This window comes from Dermochelys coriacea, chromosome 15 (genome assembly GCF_009764565.3).
Source record: "Dermochelys coriacea isolate rDerCor1 chromosome 15, rDerCor1.pri.v4, whole genome shotgun sequence".
Taxonomy (NCBI): Eukaryota; Metazoa; Chordata; order Testudines; family Dermochelyidae; genus Dermochelys; species Dermochelys coriacea.
In genome coordinates, this window is record NC_050082.1 from 16,609,236 (window position 1) to 16,635,302 (window position 26,067).

A 26,067-nucleotide genomic window follows, 5' to 3' on the forward strand; every position below is an offset into this window, starting at 1 on the left:
GTAAAGATTAAATAGATTGACCATATAAGCCATCATAGAATTGTGGAATCATAGATGATGATTCCAAACAAAAGCAATATCCACAATAAGCCTTTACTATCCTCTGTACATATTCCAGCAGTCTGCCCCTCCTCTAAAATCCAGGAAGTAACATATGGGTTGTTCGGTGTTACTGGAAAGCTAACGATTCATGTTCTGATGGAGCAAGCAGGAGAGCATATTTGGAATTCATCATTAGAAAACACCCTGCTAGGAGCTTTCCTACTGCATCCTTTTTTTAATACATCTTGAGGGAACGGGAACTCTGTTGCTTCCACTAATTGCATCTGCAACAGTATCCCAGACAGGAGGAGGGGCTGTGCCTCAAGTAACCAGGTCTTAAATTGTTTCATGTTTATAGATTGAAGTGAACACCTTAACTCTATCCAGAAGCTAAAAGGCAGCCAGTGGAGATTATGGAGTACCAGAGTAAAGTGTTCTCTCTGTGTTGTCGTGCTTAATAAGGAGTTGGCCACAATCTGCACTGGCCTCAGCTGCCAGATTGTCTCATGGTATAGTCATGTGTATAGCGCACTAGAAGTGTCCTCTAGGTCAGTGCTTCTCAAGCTATCTGATGTGGGGGAATTTTTTTCTTCCAAAGTGTGCGCAGACTGATGGCTTGCGGCCCGGCACCGGTCTGTGGACCACCACTTGAGTAGCACTGCTCTAGGTGACAGGAGTGTGAATAATGGTTAAAATAGAGCCTCATTGTAGTAGTTTAATTCGTCAAGATGATGTAGTGATTGGACTAAGGCTTTGTCTACACTGCAACTTCGTCGGCAAAACTTCATTGGCAAAATCGCCAGTGTGAACAGCACCACAGCTGCCACTCGGGGGAGGGAGTGGAAGTCTTTGGTCGGTAGGACAGCTTTCTCCTGCTGATAGACAGTAGATACACTGTGTGTCTTTTAGCGGTAAGGCTGTGGCAGCACAGCCATATTGCTAAAAGCAAGGTAGTGTAGACAAAGCCTAAGGCTATGTCTACACTAGAGATCTTACAGTGGCACAGCTGTACTGCTGCAACTGCACCGCTGTAAGGTCTCCCATGTAGCCACTCTATGCCTGTGGGAGAGATCTTCCACTGGCATAATTAAACCACCACCAATGAGCGACGATAGCTGTGTTAGTGGGGGAGTGTTTCCTGCCAACATAGCGCTGTCCACACCAGCCCTTTTGTTAGGGAAACTTGTCGGTCAGGGGGATTGTTTCGTTTTTGTTTTTGTTTTTCCCACGCCCATGACCAACAAAAGTTTTACCAGCAAAAGTGCTAGTGTAGACATAGCCTAAGATATGCTCTGTAAATTTCTTAAGCAACAAGTTTAAAATTGGTTCCTTTTTAGACTTGTTTGAAAACTTAAGTTTAGTACAGAACTATGGGAAAAATGCAGATTATTTCTAATATGGAATAGTGTACTAACTAACTAAGAATACATGAACTTAAGCTCAACTTTTTGCCCAAAGTATCTTTAAGAAATACCTGTTTAGTATTTTCAGTGTTGTGAACTGTTCCGATGGTCTTTCAGTGAGCTGCAATTTTATCGATGCTTCCTGGTAAGAAGTACGTAGTGCTGATGCATTTTGCGCTAAATGAAGCGGCTGCCGAGCCGACAAACGAAGAAAACTGAACTGTAGAGAGAACCTCTATGCTGCAATAGTGTAGAGATGGTGGATGAAGGTGGTGATTGTATCTTAAAAATGTCCAGGGCATCAGCAGAGAATAAAATAAAGCTTGCTTTTACAGTTACATGGTGAACTGCATTTTAGAGCCTTTTGCAGACCCTTTCAACATCCCCCCCTCAGGTTGCATGCTTGGCTTCCTGCACCTCTCAGGGGTGGAATACTGTGGGTCAGCCACTCTTGGACTGGATCTCTGCATTAGTCTCCCTATTTCCCAACTGTGTAAACGTGACTGGTCCAACTGTATTTGGCACCTGCAAGAAAGTCTCTCTTCAGGGACCTGTGACCACCATCAAATTAAAATGACTCGAGTTCTATCAACGTACTGTTTATTCATTCAGAGAAACAGAACAAGAAGAGAAATGAAAGAACAAAAAGCCTATACGCCAGGGTCTTGCCTAAAACTTTTTCCTTTCCTTGAATTTTTTTGGTAGGTTCCACTCAGCCCAGTGGTTAAAACACTGGACTGGGGCTCTCAGGGCATGTTCCTGGCTCTGCCACTGGTAATCTTGGGCAGGTCACTTCACCTCTTTGTGCCTCTCTAAAAATAAGGATAATGATACTGACTTCCTTTGTAAAGTACTTTAAGAAATACTGATGAAAAATGCTATAAAAGCTAGGTATGGTATTACTTCTGGGCTGGGAGAAAGAGTGAATTGCTGCATTCTCTGCATTTCTTTCAGTCTCTCTTCCAGCAGGTGCTCCCTTCCTTCTGTAGCAAGGGGTTTTTAACAATTTTAGTGTCCCTAGGCTGTGGCCTGGGGAAAACTCAATCCTGTTAATCTGGCAGGAGCCAGAATGGTAAGCATTTCCCATTAATAGTCTCCTCCCCTTTGTCCCTCCCCCTTCTCTTAAGAAGCATTGGTATTCTCTCTGGAGGAAACTTACCTTTGTCATTGTTTTGTTTTCTATTGGTTCTCCCTAACAGCCTCCTTTTGACAGCCTCCTAAAAACTGAGGTACATATGCCATTCTGGGGTGCAATCCAGACCAGTGAGGGGCTGTCACCCCAGCCCTGAAACTTGGGGTGTCTCTCAATTCTTTGCTGCTGTAGTTCTCAACCTGGGCTCCTCACAAACGGCATGCAGGTTTACAGCCCGAGTGGCTGTGTATAGATGCAATCCTAGTCCAGCAACTCTGACCCCAGCAGCCTGTCCAAAAACATCAGCCACACTTTGGCAGCCTTGGTTACTAATTGCAGGGTGAACCCAACATACTCGCATACTCTACTGGACAGTCCAGATATATTAGGTTCATTTCCTCTCTAAGGGGATCAATATATAACAGCTTGCCACCATAAATGGAGATTCCTGTACAGTTCACAACATGTGATTAGTTTTGATTAAAGAATAAAACAAGTTTATTTATCTACAAAGATTTTAAATGAGTACAGGTATAAGGCATTAAAGTCAGAAATGGTTACAAGAGAAAGAAAGATAAAACACTTTCTAAACATAAACTAGATTGGTTCAAGGTAAAATTCTTACCACAGATTCTCAGTAACACTGCTGACCAAATTTTCAAATCAGTATCTGCTTCCAAAGTCCATATGCTGTTTCTTTTGTAGTCTTAGGTGAAAAAGAGAGAGACAGATAGGGAGAGAGAACAGTGGTGTGCTTGCCCTTTCCTTTTATAGTTGTCACCCTTTGAAATGGATTTTCCTGAGGGTTATCCCTAGATAAAGTTCCTACCAGCTGTGGAGATGGAGATATGGGGTCTTGTTATGAAAGAGGTTTCATGCTGCTGTTTACTAAAGTGCAGGTTTGCCTTCTCTCTCTCTCAAGGACCTTGCTTACTACTTATATGTAAATTGAGGTAAATACACATTTCTTTGTTTAAGACCTGCTTGACCAGTTGTTGTGCCTAATCAAGGATGATGATTTGTAAAACTTCTTTTTAAAAAAAGACTAAGCTGAAAATTGTTTTTACATTAAAAATAGACTTGAATAAATTTGATGGGAACAAGTATAGAAATTGTTTTGAGAAAGTTTTGTAAAGCCTTGGGAACCAACAACTAAGTGCACTAAGTGTTGGACACTGGAGAATTAGTCTTTTTTTTTTTTTTTTTTTGGCAAAGGTACAATAGTTGCACATATAAGAAGACAGGAATGAGTGACTATACAAATTAATCACATGCAATTTTTCATTAATCTTGCTCTTGACAGTCCACAGGCAGGTCTCTTGCATGATGAAGTATAGGAATAACTGGATTTGATTATTTTTCATAGACCTTGAGGATTTTAGACACTACCTTGAAAAGCGTTTTGATTTTGAACAAGTTACCGTAAAAAAATTCAGAACCTGGGCTGAGAGACGACAGTTCAACCGTGAAATGAAGCGGAAGCAGGCGGAGTCTGAGCGGCCTATTCTGCCAGCCAATCAGAAACTCATTACCTTGTCTGTGCAAGATGCACCTACAAAGAAAGGTAAGTTTCATCTAGTTGGAGTTAGAATTTTTGAAATTTGTCATTTTCCAGTATTAAATTTGACTTAAAGTATAGAAAGTGTTGATTTTTATATGGTCCCATGACTTTAGGAAGTACTGGAAGTTTATAGTCTTGGTTCTGTTTTTGTACCTACTATGGTCATTGAAAAAGTATTGTCAAAACACATTTACTTTAAAAAGAAAAGGAGGACTTGTGGCACCTTAGAGACTAACAAATGTATTTGAGCATAAGCTTTCGTGAGCTACAGCTTATGCTCAAATAAATTTGTTAGTCTCTAAGGTGCCACAAGTCCTCCTTTTCTTTTTGCGGATACAGACTAACACAGCTGTCATATTTACTATAGAAAACATTGTGTAGAAGGTGCACATTTTTGCTTACATTGTGAAACATTAATGAAATGTCATCTTCACAGCCTCTGTTCTGAATCAGTTAATGACCAAGAATTATTTAAAAAGTTTTTGTTTAAAAGTCTCCAGTTACAGGTAGCAGGGTGTTTGTAATTCGTCCTTAAGACCTTTATCTTTTTTGCTCAGTCATTCCTTTTCTACTGCTCTAGGTTTATAATGCTCTTATGCTATATGATGTAATGATACTTATTTTGCAATTTAAATTTGCGTCATACTGAGCAGTAAGTTCTAAAGAATGGTTCTTTTAGCCTTATTGAACTTAATAATAGATGGTACATACTTTTCTGACAGCATCCAAAAACGCATTGAGTACTTTGGCTGCAGAAGCTGGAAATCTTACAACACACTAAAGGCTAATGAGCCTGCTGTCCTGCATGGAAGACTCCCTGCTTGACTTAGGAAAGATTGTAGGATATGCTCTAATTTCATTTATACTGGTTGCTTTGGACTTAGGTGGTGAAGCCTTTTCTTACGTTATCAGGGCAATAACTGGGGATCTCCTTATAAAAGGACTAGCTTTTCCAGGTTCTTTTCTGTTGCCTGCAACTCCTGCACTTGCAAATTAAGTAAAACAGAATTCTACAAGGGAGGAGTTTGATTGACTTCTAACCTTATTTCAGGTCATAAGTACTGTGGGAGAGCTGAATTTGTAGAATATTTTTGTTATAGCCAGATGATGCCACATTTTAAGTATCTGTTTTTATCAGGAGAGAAATAGCATATGATGCATTTCTGAAACCGACTTAAAAATAACTCATTTTAAAAAAACTAATTTGTACTCTGTGCTTGCCAGAAATAGTTCAAGAGACATAAGGATGGGCTAAACATATACATAAAATGTTAGTGGAAGAGATGCTGTAAACTGTTGCCTTAATATGGCACGCAGTTCTCTTCTTTGAGGTAGATGCAGCCATGTATTCCCTTCAGGTTTGTGCATGACCAGCATGCCAGAACCAGAGAATTTTGCTTAACGGTTCCGATAGCGGTAAGAGTTCCTTCTTACCACCTATGGCTGCAGTTTGAGCTGTGTATGGCTTTTGCCTCACAATCCCTCTATTTTAGTGTCTTATGAAACCTTTACTTCAGCACACTCAACAGGGTAGGACTCCTCTGTCTCTTTGGAGGGGTGCCAGCTCCTGGATATGAGCAGCAGCACTCTCAGAAAGTGATGGCAACCTCTGATCCGACAAGGGCCTCATCACTGAAGCAGGCCAAATGGTCTGTCTTAGCTGTTGCTGCTTCAGACAAAGATCCCTCACCACCTGTGTCAGTGTTCCAGTTGTCATTCCTTTCTCCCATCAAGAGAAAACCTGTTTTGCTTTGTGTATTTGATAGCACTTTGACTAGCCGCTTATATCCTAACATCTCCTGCATTAATGTGGGGAGATCATACACGTACTGCACCGGGTAGAGCTTGTGTGTGGTCTTCTAAGAACCTGGAAAGGAGTGTTTACTAGTAATTGCAACAGCAAAGATGAAACAGAATAGGCATAAGGCAGACCTATGCATGTAGAGCAGATGGGGAGGACTGGCCTGAGTGTGTGTACATACTGCTTTTGGGTCCACCTACTTTCAACCTTGCTGAAAAAAATTACAAACAGCAGGGGAGCAGAGAAAACATTTGAAAGAAAGAAAAAGAAATTAAACAAGCCTGTGTGTGTGTTATGAGAAACTTGAACTTTCTGAAGTTAGTTTTAAAAAAATCAACTTGCATATCCCTTTAAGAGTTGGATCCAGTCCTTCTAAATTCTGATTTGATTGGTCTCAGAATCTTGGGCCAGTGTGGGGCTGCATCATCAGGCATCTTGACATCTTAATTTGGGCAGGCTTCACATCCCCCAAAAATACCAGGGCACCATGCTTGTGTCAGGTTAACAGGATTTCTTTATTGGTCAGACTTTCTGTAAATGGTTGTCTTAATTCCTTCTGCCTTTTTATTTAATGTAATACTTCATTGTTTTCTAGTAAAATACAGTTTCTCTAGCTCCAGCATGGTTAAACAGTCCCTTCATGGTGGTGACACTAAAGCAGTTTGCTTCAGTGGGTATAAATTTAAGCAGTTTCTTTGTTTCAGGAGATGATTAACAAACAAAAGTCCTTTATTTGGCTAGAATCAAATGTGATCTCCCTTTCTAGGATAGTTCAGGGATAGTATATTTTGTCTTTTGGGTCCTGCAAACAGTTCTCTCCACTGTGGAGAAATATACTGCTTCTTCCCATGGGAATAAGTGCAGCCTTCCAGTTGGACTTGGCAGATCTTGCTGGCACGTTTCTCTGAGATGGGACAAGCTCTCTTCACTTTCATGAGTTGGATTTGAAGCCTACGCCCACCAAGGAGAGGAACTGATTCATACATAACCCATTTTATCTTGCTATGAGACAATAACTTTTCTGTGGTCGTTTGAGGCGTTAGTCTGATAGGAAGGAGAAATCAAATGCACAACTACAAAATGGGGAATATAACATCTAGGTGGTGGTATTGCTGAAAAAGATCTGGGGGAACCACAAATTGAATGAGTAGTCAGTGTGAGGGAGCTGCAAAAAGGCTAATCTGATTCTGGGATGTATTAACAGGAGAGTTGTATGTTAGACACCGGAGGTAATTGTCCCACTCTGCACTGTGAGGCCTCAGCTGAAGTATTGTGTCCAGTTATGGGCACCACAATTGAGGAATGATGTGGAAAAATTGGAAAAAGTCTAGAAGATAAAATGATAAAAGGTTTAGTGAACCTGACCTATGAGGAAAGGTTGAAAAAACTGCGTGTTTAGTCTTGAGAAGAGAAGCCTGAGGGGCGACGTAGGTCTTCCAATATATTAAGAGCTGTTTATAAAGAGGACGGTGATCAATTGTTCTCCAAGTTTACTGAAGGTCGGACAAGAAGTAATGGGCTTTATCTGCAGCAAGGGAGATTTAGGTTCGATATTAGGGGAAAACTTTTTAACTATAAGGCCAGTTAAACTATGGAATAGGTTTCTAGAGGACATTGTGGAGTCCCTATCATTGAAAGTTTTTTAAAAACAAATTGGGCAAACATCTTTCAAGGATAGTCTAGCTTTACTTGGTCCTGCCACAGCTCAGGGGGCTGGACTTGGTGACTACTCAAGGTCCCTTCCAACCCTGCATTTCTGTGGTTCTATGACGGGATGTCAGGAAACCTCAGTGGCTGCAGAGAAGTGAGTATTTAATAGGCATGTTACAATAATTAGTGTATTTTTCAATCTTCTCAGAACTTGGTCTAAGATTTATTTTCTTAGTAATTGTTTTAAGAAATCCTTTAGACTCTGAGGTTTTAGTAATCCATGTTTGAGTAAACTGCATTTATCATAATATTTAGTTTCATGCATTTGAATAAATGATTGATAAGCAGGGCATTTTTAATCTCAGTAGCTTGCAGTTTTGGATTTTTGTTTTTTGTAGACAGTTTCTCAAAAGCCTGGAATTACTTAAATGAAATATCTTTATTTTCTCAGAGTTTGTTATTAATCCCAATGGGAAGTCTGAAGTTTGCATACTGCATGAATATATGCAACGAGTTCTAAAGGTCCGCCCTGTTTACAATTTCTTTGAATGTGGTAAGTCTGCATGAATTCTAACTTCAGCACAATACTTTTGTTCAGTGATACTTATTTTAATGCTGGGGTATTCTGAAAAACAGCAAGAAATGGAGACTTTCCTACGAAGCATCTTGAGAGTATACTGTGGGCCAAATTCTAGTTTGTACAACAAAAGTAGCATAATCTTCTGCCTCCTTTTACTTCTCCCTTACCTGTGTGTGTGTGTGTGTGTGTGTGTGTACGTACTACAAAAACAGTGTTGCTATGTTCCTCTGAGCTGGAAAAAATACTCTAAAATGAAAACTAATTTAGGTAATGTATTAATTTGACTTTCATCTAAAAGGAAGCACTATTGAAATGTGGTAATCCTAACTTTTATTGTATGACACTATTAGTCATAAGGGTAGTGTTTGATTATTTTACTCATGTCACTTAGTATCCAGAAGATCTGATTTGCAGCCAGTTGAATAGCATGTTGTGCACTATTATTGAATTGACTAGTGTTAAAAGAATTCTTTTAAAAATAAACACACATTATTTCCAAAATGGCCTTATAGTAAAGTTAACGTAGACCTTTTAATTAGGAAATGCTTCTTAAGGTGTATCTCTACAGGGATAAAAGACCTGCAGAACTACTGTGGCTGGCCTGGATCCAGTGACTCAGGTTCGTGGAGCTCAGGCTGCAGGCTGAAAAATTGTTGTGTAGACATTTGGGCTCCAGCCCAAGCCCGAACATCTACACAGCAATTTTTTAGCCTGCAGCTTGAGCCCTGTGAGCCTGAATCAACTGACCCAGGCCAGCTGTGGGGTTTTTAATTCCTGTGTCGACCAATCTTTAGAATTGTAAAGTTTCACTTAATATATCCTATATTATGTTACACACAACACACACTTATGCTGGGATAGCCATAGTAACTTTTTAACATTGATTTGAATTTTATTGCTCATAAAAATTGGATTGACTTTGGCAAGTCAAAGTTCAAATATCTTCATTACAGAGCTTGTATTTCATGTTGAAGTTGATCCATATCAATCTTGTCATTATGGCATGGGGTTCCTCCATAAATCTGGTAACATTTAGAATTCTATACATACAAATTGACCTCTGAAAATATGTGAATGGATACTGAAAATGACCACTGTCATGTGGTAAGTGGATCTATATTTAGTGGCCATTAACTCCTCAGGCAGTGGCTGGAATTATAATTTAGGGTTTTTTTTAATATGGAGAGGAAAAAATAAAGTTGGCTAGGTATAGATTATAAAGTTTCCATCCAGTTAATAATAGAAAGAGTGTAAAGATTAACTATATGCTTCCCAAAATGATGAAGGGGTGGAATGAATTCTGTAGGTGGCTGGCTGGCTGAGTTCCTATTGGAATTATTATTTCAAAGCTGCTGGGATTTCATTACATTGTTTAATTAGTGAAGTTATTGGAGTGCTAGGAGCATTTTTTGCGTGGGCATCTTATTTTATAATTTTAAATCTAAATAAATACATGAAAAAAGAATCAAATTATCCTAAGGTGATGGACCATATCCTAATAGCTCCTGGCTGAGTCTTTAAACTTCCTGCTTGGTTTATTTGCCATATGAGAGGCTCCCAGTTGGACAAAGATCCAGGGGAGCAACTGTCCTTGGGATCTAACCTTCGAGATAAGGATTGGGGTTGAATGAGTCAAATTACATTATCTAACAAAGGCAACCTAAAAATGACATAATTAGCAGATCACAATTTATTATACCAAAACCATCTACCTCATCTGCAGATATCTTCCAGGTTTTCCTTGCTTCATCCAGCCACACACTCCAGTCAGCCTTACCCAAAGGCATACATAACTTACTTGCCTCTGCTTTTATCCATTTCATCACATGTATATTGGAGAAAGAACTTGTGCCCTTCCAGCTGTATGGTGGGCATATAAAAAAGCCATTCAGCTGCTAGATCATGTTTGTTGAAATAAGACCCTTTTCTTCTCTCACCCGTTGTGTTAATCCTATTGGATTTATATTTCAGCTCTAGTTCTTCAAAAAGCACTTTGATACTATGCTTCACTATAAAATGCTTAATTTTTATGTTAGAACGCTGTGTAAGTGACTCCAAAACATCATATGGAATTAAAACCTTAATGTTGACAGAAATTCCAAAAAGATGTGCTCACAATGTAATACAATCACAGTACTTTAATTCTGAACAAGTATATGAGAGAGTGATAATTTCATGGTTGATATGTCCCTTCTGAGAAAAGATGCATATGTTTTGTATATAAATGGGTGAGCAGTGATTGCTATTCTCTAGAGCAGGGATTCTCAGACTTCACTGTACTGTGACCCCCCTTCTGACAACAAAAATTACTATGTGACCCCAGGAGGGGGGGATTGAAGCCTGGGCCCGCCCAAGCTCCACCACCTCAGGTGGGGGGACCAAAGCCCGTGCTTCACTGCCCTGTTGAGGGAGAGGGGGGCAAAGCCAAAGCCCAACGGCTTCAGCCCCAGCCAGAGGGCCTGTACCCTGAGCCCTGAAGCCCAAGGGTTTCGGCTTCGGCCCCTGGCAATGGTGCTTGGGCTTCAGCACTGAGCTCCAGCAAGTATAAGCCAGCCTTGGCAACCCCATTAAAATGGGGTCACGACCCACAGTTTGAGAACCCCTGCGAGGAAGAAGTTAGTTTTTCAGATCTCTTGAGGTTCAAATGAAGGAGAAAACAAATCTCCAAGTATGGGGCATTATCATATTCTTGATTTTATTTTTTTAATTTTGTGTTTATATTTAAAAGATTGGAATTTTGAAAAGCTTCTCTCTCCCACATTTTAAGAGAACCCAAGTGAGCCTTTTGGAGCCTCAGTGATTATTGATGGAGTGACTTATGGGGCAGGAACTGCAAGCAGCAAAAAACTCGCCAAGAATAAAGCTGGTAACATACATACTTCCTAAGTACCAGGCATTTAATTGCTATGCTTGCCTATTTATACCTCTGCTTTGGAGATGATTGGTTAACAGCAATGAGTAGGATTAAATTAAGCTTTTTTCAATATTCAACTGAGAGATGTATTTGTGTATATTTTTGGTGGAAAATGGTTAACAATTGATCTGGGGAACACTATTAAATTTACAATGAATCCTGTCTCAAGCGACTTATCTGTGGGATTTAGAAACCTTGGAAAGACTTCAGACACTAACATAAATACTAATCTTGGATCTTTAATCAGCAGATATGAAGTAATTCTGTATTTCTAGAAAAGCCATAAGATTTCATGAGATTTAAGATCATAAAGGGAGTACAAAGGGTGATCACATAAATGTGAAAGGTAAAATAAAATTACCCAATTCTTATCCTTCTGTGAAATTCTCTGATTTTGATCTTTTTGTTCGGTAATAAAAGCAATCTTGCTTGGTAGTGTAAGCCACATGAAATGTATTGTTCCAGTTTCCAAAGACTACCATTTGCTCCTTATTTGCTTTCAGTTGTTTAAGATGTTGACTCTGTTCTGTAATAAATCTCTGGATGGTTTGGGGCATGGATACTTAGAACTTTGTACTCATCCCTAGATTTGAATGTTTTGGAGGCCTGCTGCTTTCAAGCTCTGGCTTAAGGGCTCAGCATAAAGACAGGGTATCATATTTTAAAGAGTGCCTAAGTGATTTGGGAATCTAAGGCCTTGGCTACACTTTGAAGCCTTGCCAACTTTAGAGCTATACCAACAAAATCCTCCTAATGCAGATGCAGTTATACGAGCAAAATATACTTTTGCTGATATAGCTTAGACTGGTTTGGCAAATGAAATAAGCTATACTTGCAAAAGCACTTTTTGCTGGTATAACTGCACCTGTACTTCGGTTTTTTTTCTGGCATGGCTACTGTAAAAAGCATCACACTTCTAACCATCATAGCTACACTGGCAAAAACTTTTAAGTGTAGACCTGGCCTTAGTCGTGTTGACTGTCAGTGGAACTTGGTCTTCTATGCCACTTTTGAAAATGGAACTTGAGCACACTTGAAAGTTTGACTTAAACTGTCTTGTGACTCAGACTTTTGCCAGAAGCAATTGTTTATGGGTGAGTGTGCAGCTTAATAGTGATGAGTCTTTCAATGTTGACTCAGTCAGTAAGCTTAAATACACTTTCTTAAATAAGTCAATGTTCAGAAACTCTGTGCTTATAAATTAATAAATTGTATACTACATAGAGGCTTGGAAGGATTAGATTTTTATTGGTAAATGTCAATTTCACCGTACATGCACAAACCAACTAAGAACATTTCCATTGATGATAAAAATTTACATTTAGACAGTTAAAAAAAAAATGCTGCTTGCGAACTTCTTAGAGTTTTATTTAAGGATATTTACTCTGTATATTTTGATGTGATGTTGACAATTTGTGTTTAACAGTTATAAAGCTTTAACTTTTTGAATCTGTATGTCTACAGACAATTATTTACTGACAGAGCTCCCCATAGTTACTGACAACTGTGGACATTTTAAATTGATAAAAATGGAAAAAAATGCTTAAAAATAAACATGCATATTATCTATATTGAAATCCAGTTCCTCCAAGCCTCATTATAAAGTAGAAAGCAGTTTACTTATCTGTGAACTACAGCTCTGAGAATCTTTCATTCTAGAACAGTGGTCCCCAAACTTTTGAGGGTTGTGGACCCCCCCCCCCCTTTACCCCTGTCCGCAGCTCCCTTGGGGCTAGGGCCATGGCTCGGGGGCGGGGATGTGGACAGGGTAAAGGGGCCAGGGCTGGGAGTGGGACTAAGGCTAGGGTCAGGGGCGGAGCCACAGCCAGGGGGCGGGGGCAGGAGCCAGGTACGTGACTGGAGGCAGGACTGGAGCCGAGCTGGGGGTGGGGAAGGGATGGGTGGCGCTTCCTTCCCACCCCCATGGGGGTGGCCTGGGCCCTGCCACACCCCCTTCCATGGTCCCCTGCGTCTTCTAGGGGGCTGTGCCCCACACTTTGAGGACCTCTGTTTAGAAAGATGTTTCCTTGTCACAAACGTGCCTTTGTGGAATCTTTGTATATAGTAAATGTAACCAAGACATTAAATCATTTCTCACAGCCCGAGCTACACTGGAAATCCTCATTCCTGACTTTGTTAAACAGACCTCTGAGGAAAAGCCCAAAGACAGTGAAGAACTTGAGGTATAAATTAACTTGACCTTCTGATATAAAATAACTTATTTTAAAAAGCATTAGATGCCAAAAGGCAGAGGGTATGTGGATGCTGACCAAGAATAGTGGTAGTTATCAGTTTCCCATTCAGGTGGAAGATTTTAGTTTAAAGGCTTGAAATTTATAGTAATTACCTAGTAGCCAAAAAGTGATAAAGAGGGTGAAGGGTTCTCTCTAGCAAGATCCAGCATCAGTCCTTGTGGGAAATGCAGATCCCTCCAAGCCTTGGCTGCTGGGATTTCTACCACAGTATTGTCTTTGGAGCTTGTTTGGTGGGGGAAAGGAGACCTCTGGTCTTCTTTCATATCAGTTCTTCATGTATTTTCTAGTTCACCCCAAATCTGCTTCAGCTGCTAAAAATGACAAAGTTGGCAGCTTTATTCCTCTGACCAGAGTCTCCTGGTTGATACAAGACGAATCAGGTCACTGTTACTCAATCCCCTCCATAGTTTCCATTTTGTGGGGCTTTTCTTACCTGTGAATAACTTAATGCTGCCTCTGGTGTTGCTCATAAATTTCCTGACCAGCATCACGAAGCAGACCTTCTGAAGAGCAGATATGAAATTTGATCTTGGTGGTTAATTTAAGCGAAGCAATAGCAAAATGGCAAATTGAAGCCATTAGTTTGCTGACTTCATAAGACAACACTGAATCCACTTAAATTTGTTTCTCATTTGGAAGGCTGTCAATAAAAACTTAAATTCTGTGGAAACTGATGACTTGGCTCTGATTGGGATTTGTCATGGGAAATTGGATTTTTCCAGCCCTGAATACAAGATAGTATTTTCTTTGGTTGTATGTTTTGTGGGGTTTTTTTTTTCCTCCTTCAATATTACAAAGTGCTGTCCTAATTACTTAAGGAGAGTCCGTCATGTTTTCAGGAAGAAACCATCAATACTTGTGATTTTTCTTATATTATCAAATACATGGTGCTTGGAATTAGGGGGGGAAAAATCCGGAGTTGCATATAGATAGTGTAATACTACCATGGTAAACAAATTTTGGGTGGGAGGGTCTTAGTAGGGATGCGGTCTTTTTTCCTTGTCCTCTTGATGATTTGTGAAAATGATAGTTATTAATGCTTGACTTTTTTCACATGCCTAGAGTTGCTGAAAAGTACATTGGACAAATAAAATGTGTAGAAACTTCAGAGAGAGACCAGACTTCAGTTGTCAAGCCTATTTTGTCCCTTAACTCTCTCTCAATTAGCCCTATCCATGGGGTTCAAGCCTAGCCCATGGAAGTGCAAGCAACAGCACAAATAAAAATGTACATAAAACTTTTTAATAGTAGCTTAGAGGTAGATCACTATTTAGACTTTGGCTATTCTAACCAGTACATGCATTGGAAGCAACTTCTTGTGGGTTAACTAGTCCAGGAGTTTCTAAACTCTTTCAGTGTAGACCACTGCTTGATAGAGATTGTTGTGTGACTCCATTTTAGCCATGATTGCATAACATCATTGTGGCAACTACAGCAATTGCTTGCAACAAATTGATTACATTAAATATTCTAATAGATCTTTTAATTTGATCAAAGGTTAATCAGTGTTTAATTTTGCTCTTAAATTCATTTCCCTCATATTTGTTTTTCTTCCCCTTCCTTTTTCCCTGTTTTCTGGGTCTCCTGTCACTTGCATATACTGCCCAGCCACTTGATTCTCCATTGCTTCACTAGACATTGTTGGCCTGCCTTGTGTCCCTGGCATATTCCTTATATGCTAGTGGTTCCAGTCCCTGAGACTGGCTCCTATTTGCACTCTTTCTTGTTTTTAGCAGTTTCTGCAAGCCTCCAAGCACTGCATTGCAAAGAGCATCTCAAGTATCTGTAGAGAGAGCTGAAAACAAGGAGAGCCAGCTCTCCATGGACCACCAGAGAGTGCTGGTGGCCTACATGTTTGAGAGTCACTGTTCTAGTCTGCCCTCCTATATCATTCCTGGTGGGATTGAGCTCATTGTTCTTAAATGATCCCTAAAGAATGTGTGTCCAATCTTGAAATAATCGGAGACTGATACTGATTTTAAAATAAAAAGACTGGGATTCACACTAGAAGCAACCCTTTGCTGGAGTTTTCTGAGCCTGAACTCTCTGGACTTGTTCATGTAATAGAAAGGGGATAGTAGCTCTTCACTGTAAGAAGCTAGTAAATCTCCAACCTCAAGCTGAAACTTTGGGCTACAAACCTGAAATCATGGAAAGTACTAGAAAAGTGATTTGGAGGAATGACAACAGTGCTGTTTGATTACAGTAGAGAAAATATTTTAAATTTCTAATATCTGCCTAATTGATTCTTTCAATAAATTCACAGTAAATCATGAGTAGAAATTAAAGAACAGTCATCGCGGAGCCCTTTGTGTTTGCTCTGAAAAACCTAAACAGGACAGGCTATCTAGAAAGAGAAACTGAGACAAGACCACTCTGCAGATTGAAGTAATAAGTATGGGAATTGGGGAAGCTTTTATTTTACTATAGGAGACAGCCCAAAGATATTTTTTTAAATGTAATATTAAAAGCATTAAATCACAGTTGAGAGTTTCGTTGTATTGGGCAACGATGTTTTCATTATGTATGAAATGCCAATAAGAACTAAGAATTGCATCTTTTGTGGAAATGGGGGAGCTTAAAAAAATAAGGTCAGAAGCTCTTTCTGATATATACAGTAGAGGAACAAGTAAATTTTTCTCATTGTATATTGGAGTGTGAAGGAAATGGTCTGTAGCGTTGCTTGCTAAAATAGGGCTAACACAGTAATTCTGATGATGGAGATCTAATGTGTAGTTTAAAATGCTCTGTGATGAAAAATATAAAACTTTGTTTACAAACATAAATATAAAAGAAATTGAGAAGTAGGACACTTTTAATATTGTGCTTGCTTGACCAGTAGCTGAAGAATGTGTCTCAATTCTTTTGTAGTATTTTAACCATATCAGTATTGAGGACTCACGGGTATATGAACTGACCAGTAAAGCTGGACTGTTGTCTCCATATCAGATTCTCCATGAGTGCCTTAAAAGGTAGGATCACATCATAACCATGCTAAAAAAGTTATTGGGGGCAAATTCTGCTGTTAGAGGTACTAAAGTAGGAAGGGTACAGGAGTCCCTCTGTTCCTTTCTTCCTCATCTACTCCTATTGTGGCAGTAGCAGGACAGTATACCTTTCCAGCACTTGTGAATATCAGTATGGCCACCCACTTACTCCGTCTGCTATGACCCTAAGGAGACATGAACTGCTGTTTAGCTATGGTTTTCACCAGTGTACATACTGCAGCATTGCTTCATGTCTGGTATTGCTGCTCCCCCTTCATAAGGGTAGGATCTGGTCCTTAGAATTTTGTATGTATTTTTGTCTGTCACTTGAGAGGCGGTAATGTTGATTTTTTGCAAAGCAGTACAGTCACATTACTGGCACAGAAAATGAGACTCCGTGTTAGCTTGCTTAATTTTTAATTAAAATTTACTGTACTTTAAGTCCAGATTCAATTATGTTGACCTCACACTGGTCAGTTCAGTTTGTCTTTCTATGCAACTTACTTGGTTGACCCTTACAATATTAAGTTTTTGTGCTTAAGAAACCATGGAATGGGTGACACATCTATCAAGTTTGAAGTGATTCCTGGTAAAAATCAGAAGAGTGAATATGTCATGACTTGTGGCAAGCACACAGTGCGAGGCTGGTGTAAGTACTGTTCTTGGATTTTACTTCCTATGCTTGCTTACAAATTCTTCTTCTTCTCATCACTTCTCTTGCGTGAATATTTTGTTGGTACATGCTTATTCTACCCTTCAGTGAATAGATCTTGAAGAGAATTAGGAATATATTAATTGATTCCCTTAATGTAGTTTTTATGTACACACTTTTTTAATCTTCTAGTGTGATGTTTGTGTGTTGGTTATCATTTGTCCAGGTAAGAACAAGAGAGTTGGGAAACAACTAGCTTCTCAGAAAATCCTACAGCTACTGCACCCACATGTGAAAAACTGGGGCTCTTTATTGCGTATGTATGGTAGAGAGAATAGCAAGATGGTCAAACAGGTAAACGTGATTTTGTGGTTGCTTTGTAATCTACCCTGTAAAAAGTTGCTTTTTTCTCTTGTGATACTGAACAGTTAAAAATGTTAACTCCTTATTCTCTTCCTTTTCTTGGCATAGCTTTCTACTCTTATTCATTGCGTGTTACTTATCTATATTGATAAGTAACCCTAAAGAATATTCTGCTTTCTGAACTAATTGATTCTTTCTATTGTCACGACATAAGGTCAGCACTCTTTTAGAGATGCAGCGTTTTCTCAAGCTCATGTGTTTGCTATAGGCTAAAATAGTAAAACCAATTTTTAGCAACTAATGCACAGTTGACTTGTTGCACGTTCCTTTTCACTTAAAGAGGGATGGGGGGGAACCTACCCTGCTTAAATTCTGTGAAGTATGACTATCTAAAAAATACACACGAGAGACTGATTTTTTTTTTTTTTTTTTTTTTTTTTTTTTTTTTGGTAACATTTTTTCTGCTACTACTTATGGTCCTATTGTGCAGGAAACTTCTGATAAAAGTGTGATAGAACTTCAGCAGTATGCCAAAAAGAACAAGCCAAATCTACACATCCTGAACAAGTTACAGGAAGAAATGAAAAAGTTGGCACAAGAAAGAGTGAGTGCATACTGCAGACTTCTTAAAAATATATGTTAAAATTGTGTTGCAGGGCCAGAACACAGAACAAAGTTTGTTTATTTTTAGTGTTCTGAATCTGTTTTCTACAGTACCTTAGTGAAGGCTAAAAGAAAAGGAGTACTTGTGGCACCTTAGAGACTAACAAATTTATTTGAGCATAAGCTTTCATGAGCTACAGCTCACTTCATCAGATGCATTCAGTGGAAAATACAGTGGGGAGATTTATATACACAGAGAACATGAAACAATGGGTGTTACCATACACACTGTAAGGAGAGTGATCACTTAAGATGAGCTATTACCGGGGGGGGAGGGGGGGAAGACCTTTTGTAGTGATAATCAAGGTGGGCCATTTCCAGCAGTTGACAAGAACATCTGAGGAACGGGGGGGAATAAACATGGGGAAATAGTTTTACTTTGTGTAATGACCCATCCACTCCCACTCTCTATTCAAGCCTAAATTAATTGTATCCAGTTTGCAAATTAATTCCAATTCAGCAGTCTCTCCTTGGAGTCTGTTTTTTGAAGTTTTTTTTTGTTAAAAATTGCCACTCTTAGGTCTGTAATCGAGTGACCAGAGAGATTGAAGTGTTCTCCGACTGGTTTTTGAATGTTATAATTCTTGACGTCTGATTTGTGTCCATTCATTCTTTTATGTTGAGACTGTCCAGTTTGACCAATGTACATGGCAGAGGGGCATTGCTGGCACATGATGGCATATATCACATTGGTAGATGCGCAGGTGAACGAGCCTCTGATAGTGTGGCTGATGTGATTAGGCCCTATGATGGTGTCCCCTGAATAAATATGTGGACAGAGTTGGCAATGGGCTTTGTTGCAAGGATAGGTTCCTGGGTTAGTGGTTCTGGTGTGTGGTTGCTGGTGAGTATTTGCTTCAGGTTGGGGGGCTGTCTGTAAGCAAGGACTGGTCTGTCTCCCAAGATCTGTGAGAGTGATGGGCCGTCCTTCAGGATAGGTTGTAGATCCTTGATGATGCGTTGGAGAGGTTTTAGTTGGGGGCTGAAGGTGATGGCTAGTGGCTATTTTCTTTGTTGCGACTGTCCTGTAGTAGGCGACTTCTGGGTACTCTTCTGGCTCTGTCAATCTGTTTCTTCACTTCAGCAGGTGGGTATTGTAGTTGTAAGAATGCTTGATAGAGATCTTGTAGGTGTTTGTCTCTGTCTGAGGGGTTGGAACAAATGTGGTTGTATCGTAGAGTTTGGCTGTAGACAATGGATCATGTGGTGTGATCTTGGTGAAAGCTGGAGGCAGGTAGGTAGGTAGGAATAGCGGTCAGTAGGTTTCCGGTATAGGGTGGTGTTTATGTGACCATCGCTTCTTAGCACCGTAGTGTCCAGGAAGTGGATCTCTTGTGTGGACTGCTCCAGGCTGAGGTTGATGGTGGGATGGAAATTGTTGAAATCATGGTGGAATTCCTCAAGGGCTTCTTTTTCATGGGTCCAGATGTGAAGACTAGACACTCAAAATTTGAATGTTATTGCTGGGGGAATTCTGCGCCACTGCATGCATGCAGAATTCATATGCCCTTCAGATTTCTTTGCTTCCCTGTCAGAAGTCATTTTTCTGCAGGGAAGCAAAGAGAAGCCGCAAAAGCGGTCACGTGCCCCTGCTGGCATGTTGTTTTGGGTGCCCGGAGCAGCCAGCAGAAAGGTAAATTGTGGGGCAGGGAGGCTGGGATGCCCCAGTCGGTGGCTCGTACCCTGCACTGAGCTGCTAGTCCCAGCTGAGGGGGGGGAATAGGATTTCCCAGATCAGACACCCCCTCCCCCAGTGCAGGAAGCTCCAGACCCCCCCCCCCTTCTGCCTCCATTGCTTGTCAGCTGCAGGGGGGAGGGTCACTGTAATGGGAACTGCTCCCCTATCCACCCAGTCCCTGTGCATCTGAACACCCTTCACACCCAGACTCCCCACCGAGCCTCCCAGCACCCTGATCCCACCCCCCCTGCATCTGGATCCCCACCCTTGCACCCAGACTGCCCCCCGCCCTCAAAGCCGCACCCTGATGAGCCCCACCCCCTCCCATACATGGACCCACCTGACCAGTTCTCCACCCTGCTGATCCCCAGTCAGCTGCACCTTGACCCCCACCCTGCTGAGCCCTACTCCCTTAGCACCTGGGCCTCCCTGCTGAGCCCCCCAGACCCTCCTGCCGAGCCCCAAGCTCCTTCACATGGACCCCCCCCATAGTCCCATTCCCCCTGCATCCCCCAATACGCCCCTGTGCATCCTGTCCCTCCTTGCACCCAGATTGCCCCATGCAGAACCCTCTCACCCCACACCTGGATCCCTTCCACATTAAGCCTCTCCACACTTGGATCCTGCTGGGCTTATCCTGCCTGCCCCAATCTGGATTGCGGGCCAGGGTTGGGCGTGCGTGCAAGACTCACTGTCCCATTTGCTACCTATCTTGGTGGGCCTGCCATGGAGGGGCAGGGCTCCAGGGTGTTTCTGGGGCAGGCCTGGCCATAGCGCTATGTCAGGTGTGGGTGCAGCCTCACTGCCGAGTCTGTGTCCGGGGGGGGCCTGCAGGGTGATCTTCCTCCTCTGTGCATCCAATGGCGTTTGCTCCTCGCTGCCATGCTGGAGCTTCCAGATTTATTGACACATGGGCAGAATTTTTAAATTTTTTGGTGCAGAATTCCCTCAGGAGCAAAATTTTTTCCTTTTAATGAAATTCTATTATAGCTACCAGATTTTTTTCATCATGAGCTAAAGTAGTCATTCACATAATTTGAATTCATCAAGTCAAACTTAATTGATTTGTGCCACTAGAACTAATTAGTTGCTCAGTTTTGGTTTTTTTTGGTTTTTTTTTTTAAAAAAAGTGGTTTTAACCTTGATTTTTTGCTTTTTGTTTCTTTAAAGGAGGAAACTCGAAAGAAACCCAAGATGACAATAGTAGAATCAGCTCAGCCTGGTAGTGAACCTCTGTGTACTGTTGATGTGTGACCAGAAAACTTACAAGCGGGGAGCAATAACAAATGGAGAAACTACTTTCAACAATTATTTAAGAATCTGTTTGCTGCAGAATGCAAGATAACTTTACAATCCTGGCTGCTTCAGTTATGCATTGTTCTTTTGCATCATCAGGGCAATATTACTTTTTTTTTTACCTCCTGAGATATATATGTTTAAATGATTGATCATAAAGATCTCTACTTGGGCAAATGCACAGAAGATAGGCATGTTCACACAGGATACATTTAAGCAAGCACTTTTTCCTTGAAAGTCATCCATGTTGTCTTGAATGGATGTGTTTTTAAGGATCAAATTCAGAAAATCTATGTACAGGTTGAAGCTGATATATTATATATAAATTTTTATATATACATACTCTTGTATGAACATGCCTAAAATTATTTTTGTGAAAAGTTTTGTTGCATTTCAGCACATAATAATATGCACTGATAAGACACTTTGACAGATACATGGAAAAAATGATGAGCGATGTTCCTAATGTCATAGGATTAGGCCAGTTATGCCGTTTTTTATTTTGTGTACTGCCAGGCTAAGGTTGGTTTGTTTTTAATTTTTTTTTTTTTGAGATCACAGTATGCAGGTTTGTTTGTTTTTTGGTTTTTTTTGTTTTGTTTTGATTTTTTTTTCTACTTGAAAAGAACAAGTGTACCTGGTAGTATTAAGAGCAACAAGCTGGATATCCCAAATTGTTGGGCTTTATTTTAAAGGAAAGGTTATGATTGTTTACAAACCAATTGGAAGGGAAAATATTTGGCCCTCTATTTCAGTGTTTCCCAACCAGTGTGTCGTGGAATTTTTTTTAAAAATTGTATGTGAGAAGGGGGGAGGGGGAAACTGCCTTCTGATTGGCAGCATGCCTCATTGTCCCACCACCTCCAAGGGTGGAACAACCAATCAGAACTCAATCTCCTGCTCCTTCCCTCCTGCAGCTGCTTAGCTGGGGGCAGTGGGAAGAGTCCCTGGAGCTCGAGATGTGCCATGGCGGAGAAAAGGTTGGGAATCACTGCAATTTGATATAAACTGCAAGTAACTTAGCCACTTGAGAGGCTATCTGCAGAGCTTGAAGGAGAAATATAACTGAAGACTGTTGATGGGTATTCTGAAATATATTGCCAGTGCATTGTTTAAAGAAGCTCCACCCTTACTCCCCTGTAATATAGTAATTTTAATTTGTGTGGTGTCTGGCCACATGTTACTTGTTTAGTTAAGTCTTAGATAACTTGCTTCATTAAATGAAAGATTTTTTTGAAACAATTTCTCCTTGTAACCTGGCCTTTGGAAATAGTAAATTAACTGATTTGCAGCTATCTTACATTTAAAAAAAAAAAAAAAATTGTTACTGGCTTTTTACTTTTTTTTTTTTTTTTTTTCTTCAAATGCTAAAAAACTTAATTTCTGCAGTGGAAATTGGAACGTAGATTTGGGATACAACGTAGGAAAAAAAACTAGAATAAGACCTTAATAGAGTGTACTGATTAAGATGAAAAAGGACATGAATATGCAAGCATTTTTGAAATACAATCTTAGAAAACAGGCAGTACTTTCTGCATCTGCTGAGGCATTAATAAATTATGCACAGAAGAAATATTTTGGTTGTAGTGAAAGCACTGCTTTTCCCCTTTAGGGTTTTTACCTTGTTGGCGAATGCAGTAAATTCCTCAGATTTGAAGGGGGAACCATTTGGTGCTTAAGAGAAGGGGGGAAATGGCAAGAAGCCAGTTTGGTGGTAGGGGTCCAATGACTTATCCAAGAGTTGATATTAGTACTGCTGTATTTTATGCTCCCCGAATCATTGGTGGGACAGAGATACAGTTCTTAATCCTTATAAATGCTGCAGGTCTGGTACTTGTCCGGACAGTTGTCATTTTTGAAATCTGAGTACAGCATACTGCAGTATACTGACTGGTTGTACCAATTGGATTTTAACACCTTTAATATCAGCCCTGCTATTTTGGAAATTAGAAAAATTAAATTTTTGATCCCAAGCTAAAGTTCTGTAATTTATTGCTTCTGATATTTGAGATCAGTCTCATCTGTTTCTGTATTTGCATTGTTGTAAGTGATATGCTCAGAGGTGTCTGCAAATAAGAACTCACCCAATTTTCATTATCATATTCAGCTTTTGAGTTCTGTGAATTGTAATCCTGTTTTCAGTAGAGAAGGATAGGTGGAGGAGGATACATTATTTTTAAAAGTGACCGATCTAAAAAGTACTGCCTCTGCTTCTTTTCTTTTAATATAGCTTTAATCTCCATCTTTTGAAAGATGCGTAACATTGGTGCAGTACTTACAAGCAGTAGTTGCTGCTTCTCTCTGATTTTGATTAAGAAGACAGGGCTTATATCTTTGCCTAAATATATTACTGTGTAAGTAGGTGGTGTTTCAGTTTGTGTGTTTTCTAGCAAAAAAAGAATCTATCCTTGGACAATACTATAAAAGACAAATCACCCCTGTGGATCTTTTGTCCAAAATCAGAATGTCAATATTTTGCAGGCCACCTGCAGATTATCCATAGATGCCTCATTTAGGAATTTATTTGTATTGTGTTCTAAGAGGATTGCTGTTTTTGAGCATTTTTGCTTTAGTCTTACCTCAATCTGCCACTATCTGAATCGTAAGGTGACCATTGCCCTTAAATAAAGCATCTAGATATTTCATTGTGAACCAAAGCCTCTCACATATTATGCATTCTTTAAAAGGATGGTATTCAACCTTGCTGCAGCCTTTAACTGGAGAGTTGTCCAGAAAATAAAGCGCAATAACTGCTGGAACAAACAACTTTAACTGCTGTTTATTGTCATTGTGAAGTATTCTTGTGTTTTAATGTTTACTATTGTTTGGAGTGTAACAGTCTCTTGCATTTGCACATAAGCACGAGCTGCTGTGATAGAGGATAGGTCATTGCATTAATTTCCGCTTCTGCATGAACACTAAGATGTACCCTAAAATTGTCTTGTAACTTGTGTTTTTTAGGTAACCAGCTGTAAAGGTTTAGATCTTGATTGTATGAATGCATAAAGCAAAACTACTGCTTTTATCACTGATCTTGGTTCTTTATCCTCCCCCTTATCCTAGGAAAGGTGGTTATTTTTATGGGGATGGAATGTATTAATAAGAACTGTTCCATCCTTTGGGAATTAGACCTGTTCTGCTTTGCATATTATGTGCTTCTTGACAGAAGTGTGGTGTATTGACTTTAAGGGTTAAATTAGCGTGCATTCAAATCTTTATGGTACTGAATGAAAAATTACTGTGACTTCCAGTGAAATAGTCAGAGGCTACCTATTTAAACACAAGTAATTCAGCTTTAAATATTTATTAAGCAAGAGATATAGTTGGGTTCCCAGATGCTTGAAATGGCTCTATTATGCATAAAAACTCTTGCTGTTGTATGTAAACTCCCACTTTCCTATGACACTGTTAGGCTTTACATACAATGCACACTTGTAACGTCTAAGTATTCTTTCTTTAAAACCTTGATTACATCCTAGACAAGCACTATATTTTGGTTCTGGGGCAAAGTTCACAAAGGTAATTGCCTTGTCAAACTTCCTGTGGGAAGAATTTTAGATTAAGTATCAGAAAAGTGCAAGAACTAATGCCATTCTCAACAAAATAAAAGGTGAACAGTATTCTGATGTGTATTTGAGAAGGGAAAAGTGAATAATGCATTCTTATGTGCCCAAGTAGATAACAATGGTTGCTGTATGAATTGTATTGAGTGCAGTTGCTTGATGCCAGTGCTAAATTGGTAAAACTATAAAGCCTCATTCTCACTGAACCTCTGCTTTCCTTTTTTTTCTGCACAATCATATAAGCTTTTGTGTTTGGTCTTTGAGTACTACATGTGTATTTTTTTCAGACAATTAGTTTTAAGCAATAAAGTTTGATATTACATTATAAAAATGCTCATTTGTTTGACTAATAGTGTTGTGTTGCCACTGTCTGGGAGTGGGAACCCTCTCCTTGAGCTGTTTCCCACCTGGTCTTTTGAAGTTAACTGAAGTCTACTTTTGTTATGCAAATATCAGTATCTCTTACCATTTATTAGCAGGTGTAACATGTTGACTTACATTTTCATGGTAAAACTAGCCCCTTTTCATAAAAATGAAAAGCCTTTAGCCAGGCACACTAATGATGCATTCTTCTTCGAATGCTTGCTCATACCTAGGTGTGTGCGCGCACCCATGTGCAGAGTTGGAGATTTTTGCCTTCGTGGTATCCATAGGGTTGGTAGTAGCACCCTCCGGAGTACCACACTCATGGATTGGTATATTTAGATGATACTGGCCCTACGCCCTCTCAGTTCCTTCTTAGCATGATGGTTGGTCAAGTGGACAGCCGTTTTCTCTCTCATCATTAGCCCTGGGAACTGAATCTCATGCTGCTGCAGTTCCTGACTCCCCTCTTTGAGCTTTTGGCTTCCTACTCCCATCTTCTACTCTCCTGGAAGGTTTCTTTCTTGGTAGCAATAACATCTGCCTACAGGGTCTCTGAAATTAGGGTGCTTACCTCAGAGCCAACCTATACAGTCTTCTACCAGGAGAAGGTCCAACAGCAACCACACCTGGCTTTCCTGCCCAAGGTAGTTTCACAGTTTCATACAAGCCAGGATGTATACTTGCCTGTCTTTCCAAAACCTCGTAAGTCAGAAGAAGAGCGTAAATTGCACTCTCTGGATGTCAAGAGAATGCTAGCCTTTTTACATGGAAAGGACCAAGCCATTCCATAAGTTGACACAGTTGTTCGTCATGGTGGTGGACATGATGAAAGATCTTCCCATGTCCACCTAGAGAATTCCATCATAGCTGACCACCTTCATCCATTTCTGCTATGATCTGACAAAAGTGCCTCCACCGGCGATTGTAACCGCCCACTCGACCAATTCAAGATATCTGCATGGCCGTGACGTGGTCATCCATCCACATGTTTACATTTCATTATGTGCTTACCCTGCAGGCCTGTGATGATGATGCTGTCTTTGGTAGAGCAGAGTTGTAAACCACAGGACCATGAACTCCAAGCCCACTTCCAGGGATACTGCTTAAGAGTCACGTAGAATGGAATCGACATGAGCAAGTACTCGGGTAACTGTTTTTTCT

The 26,067-nt window shown here is 40.1% G+C and overlaps 1 protein-coding gene across 8 annotated transcripts in view; it reads left to right on the forward strand.

Moving 5' to 3' along the window:
* The window catches only part of DGCR8 (DGCR8 microprocessor complex subunit), a 44,258-nt gene extending 19,387 nt beyond the window's left edge, over nt 1-24,871 (forward strand). For 5 of the 8 annotated variants that reach the window (XM_038373158.2, XM_043498293.1, XM_038373161.2 and 2 more), the window contains 9 exons: nt 3,944-4,141; nt 8,041-8,142; nt 10,937-11,035; nt 13,184-13,266; nt 16,210-16,310; nt 16,868-16,974; nt 17,204-17,331; nt 17,831-17,944; nt 20,852-24,871. In XM_038373158.2, the coding sequence (XP_038229086.1) occupies nt 3,944-4,141; nt 8,041-8,142; nt 10,937-11,035; nt 13,184-13,266; nt 16,210-16,310; nt 16,868-16,974; nt 17,204-17,331; nt 17,831-17,944; nt 20,852-20,935 (1,016 nt within the window). In that variant the 3' untranslated portion in view covers nt 20,936-24,871. The remainder of the gene's footprint in view (nt 1-3,943; nt 4,142-8,040; nt 8,143-10,936; nt 11,036-13,183; nt 13,267-16,209; nt 16,311-16,867; nt 16,975-17,203; nt 17,332-17,830; nt 17,945-20,851) is intronic. The other 3 variants (XM_043498294.1, XM_043498296.1, XM_043498295.1) reach the window with 1 other exon arrangement.
* Nucleotides 24,872-26,067: the final 1,196 nt, after the last annotated feature.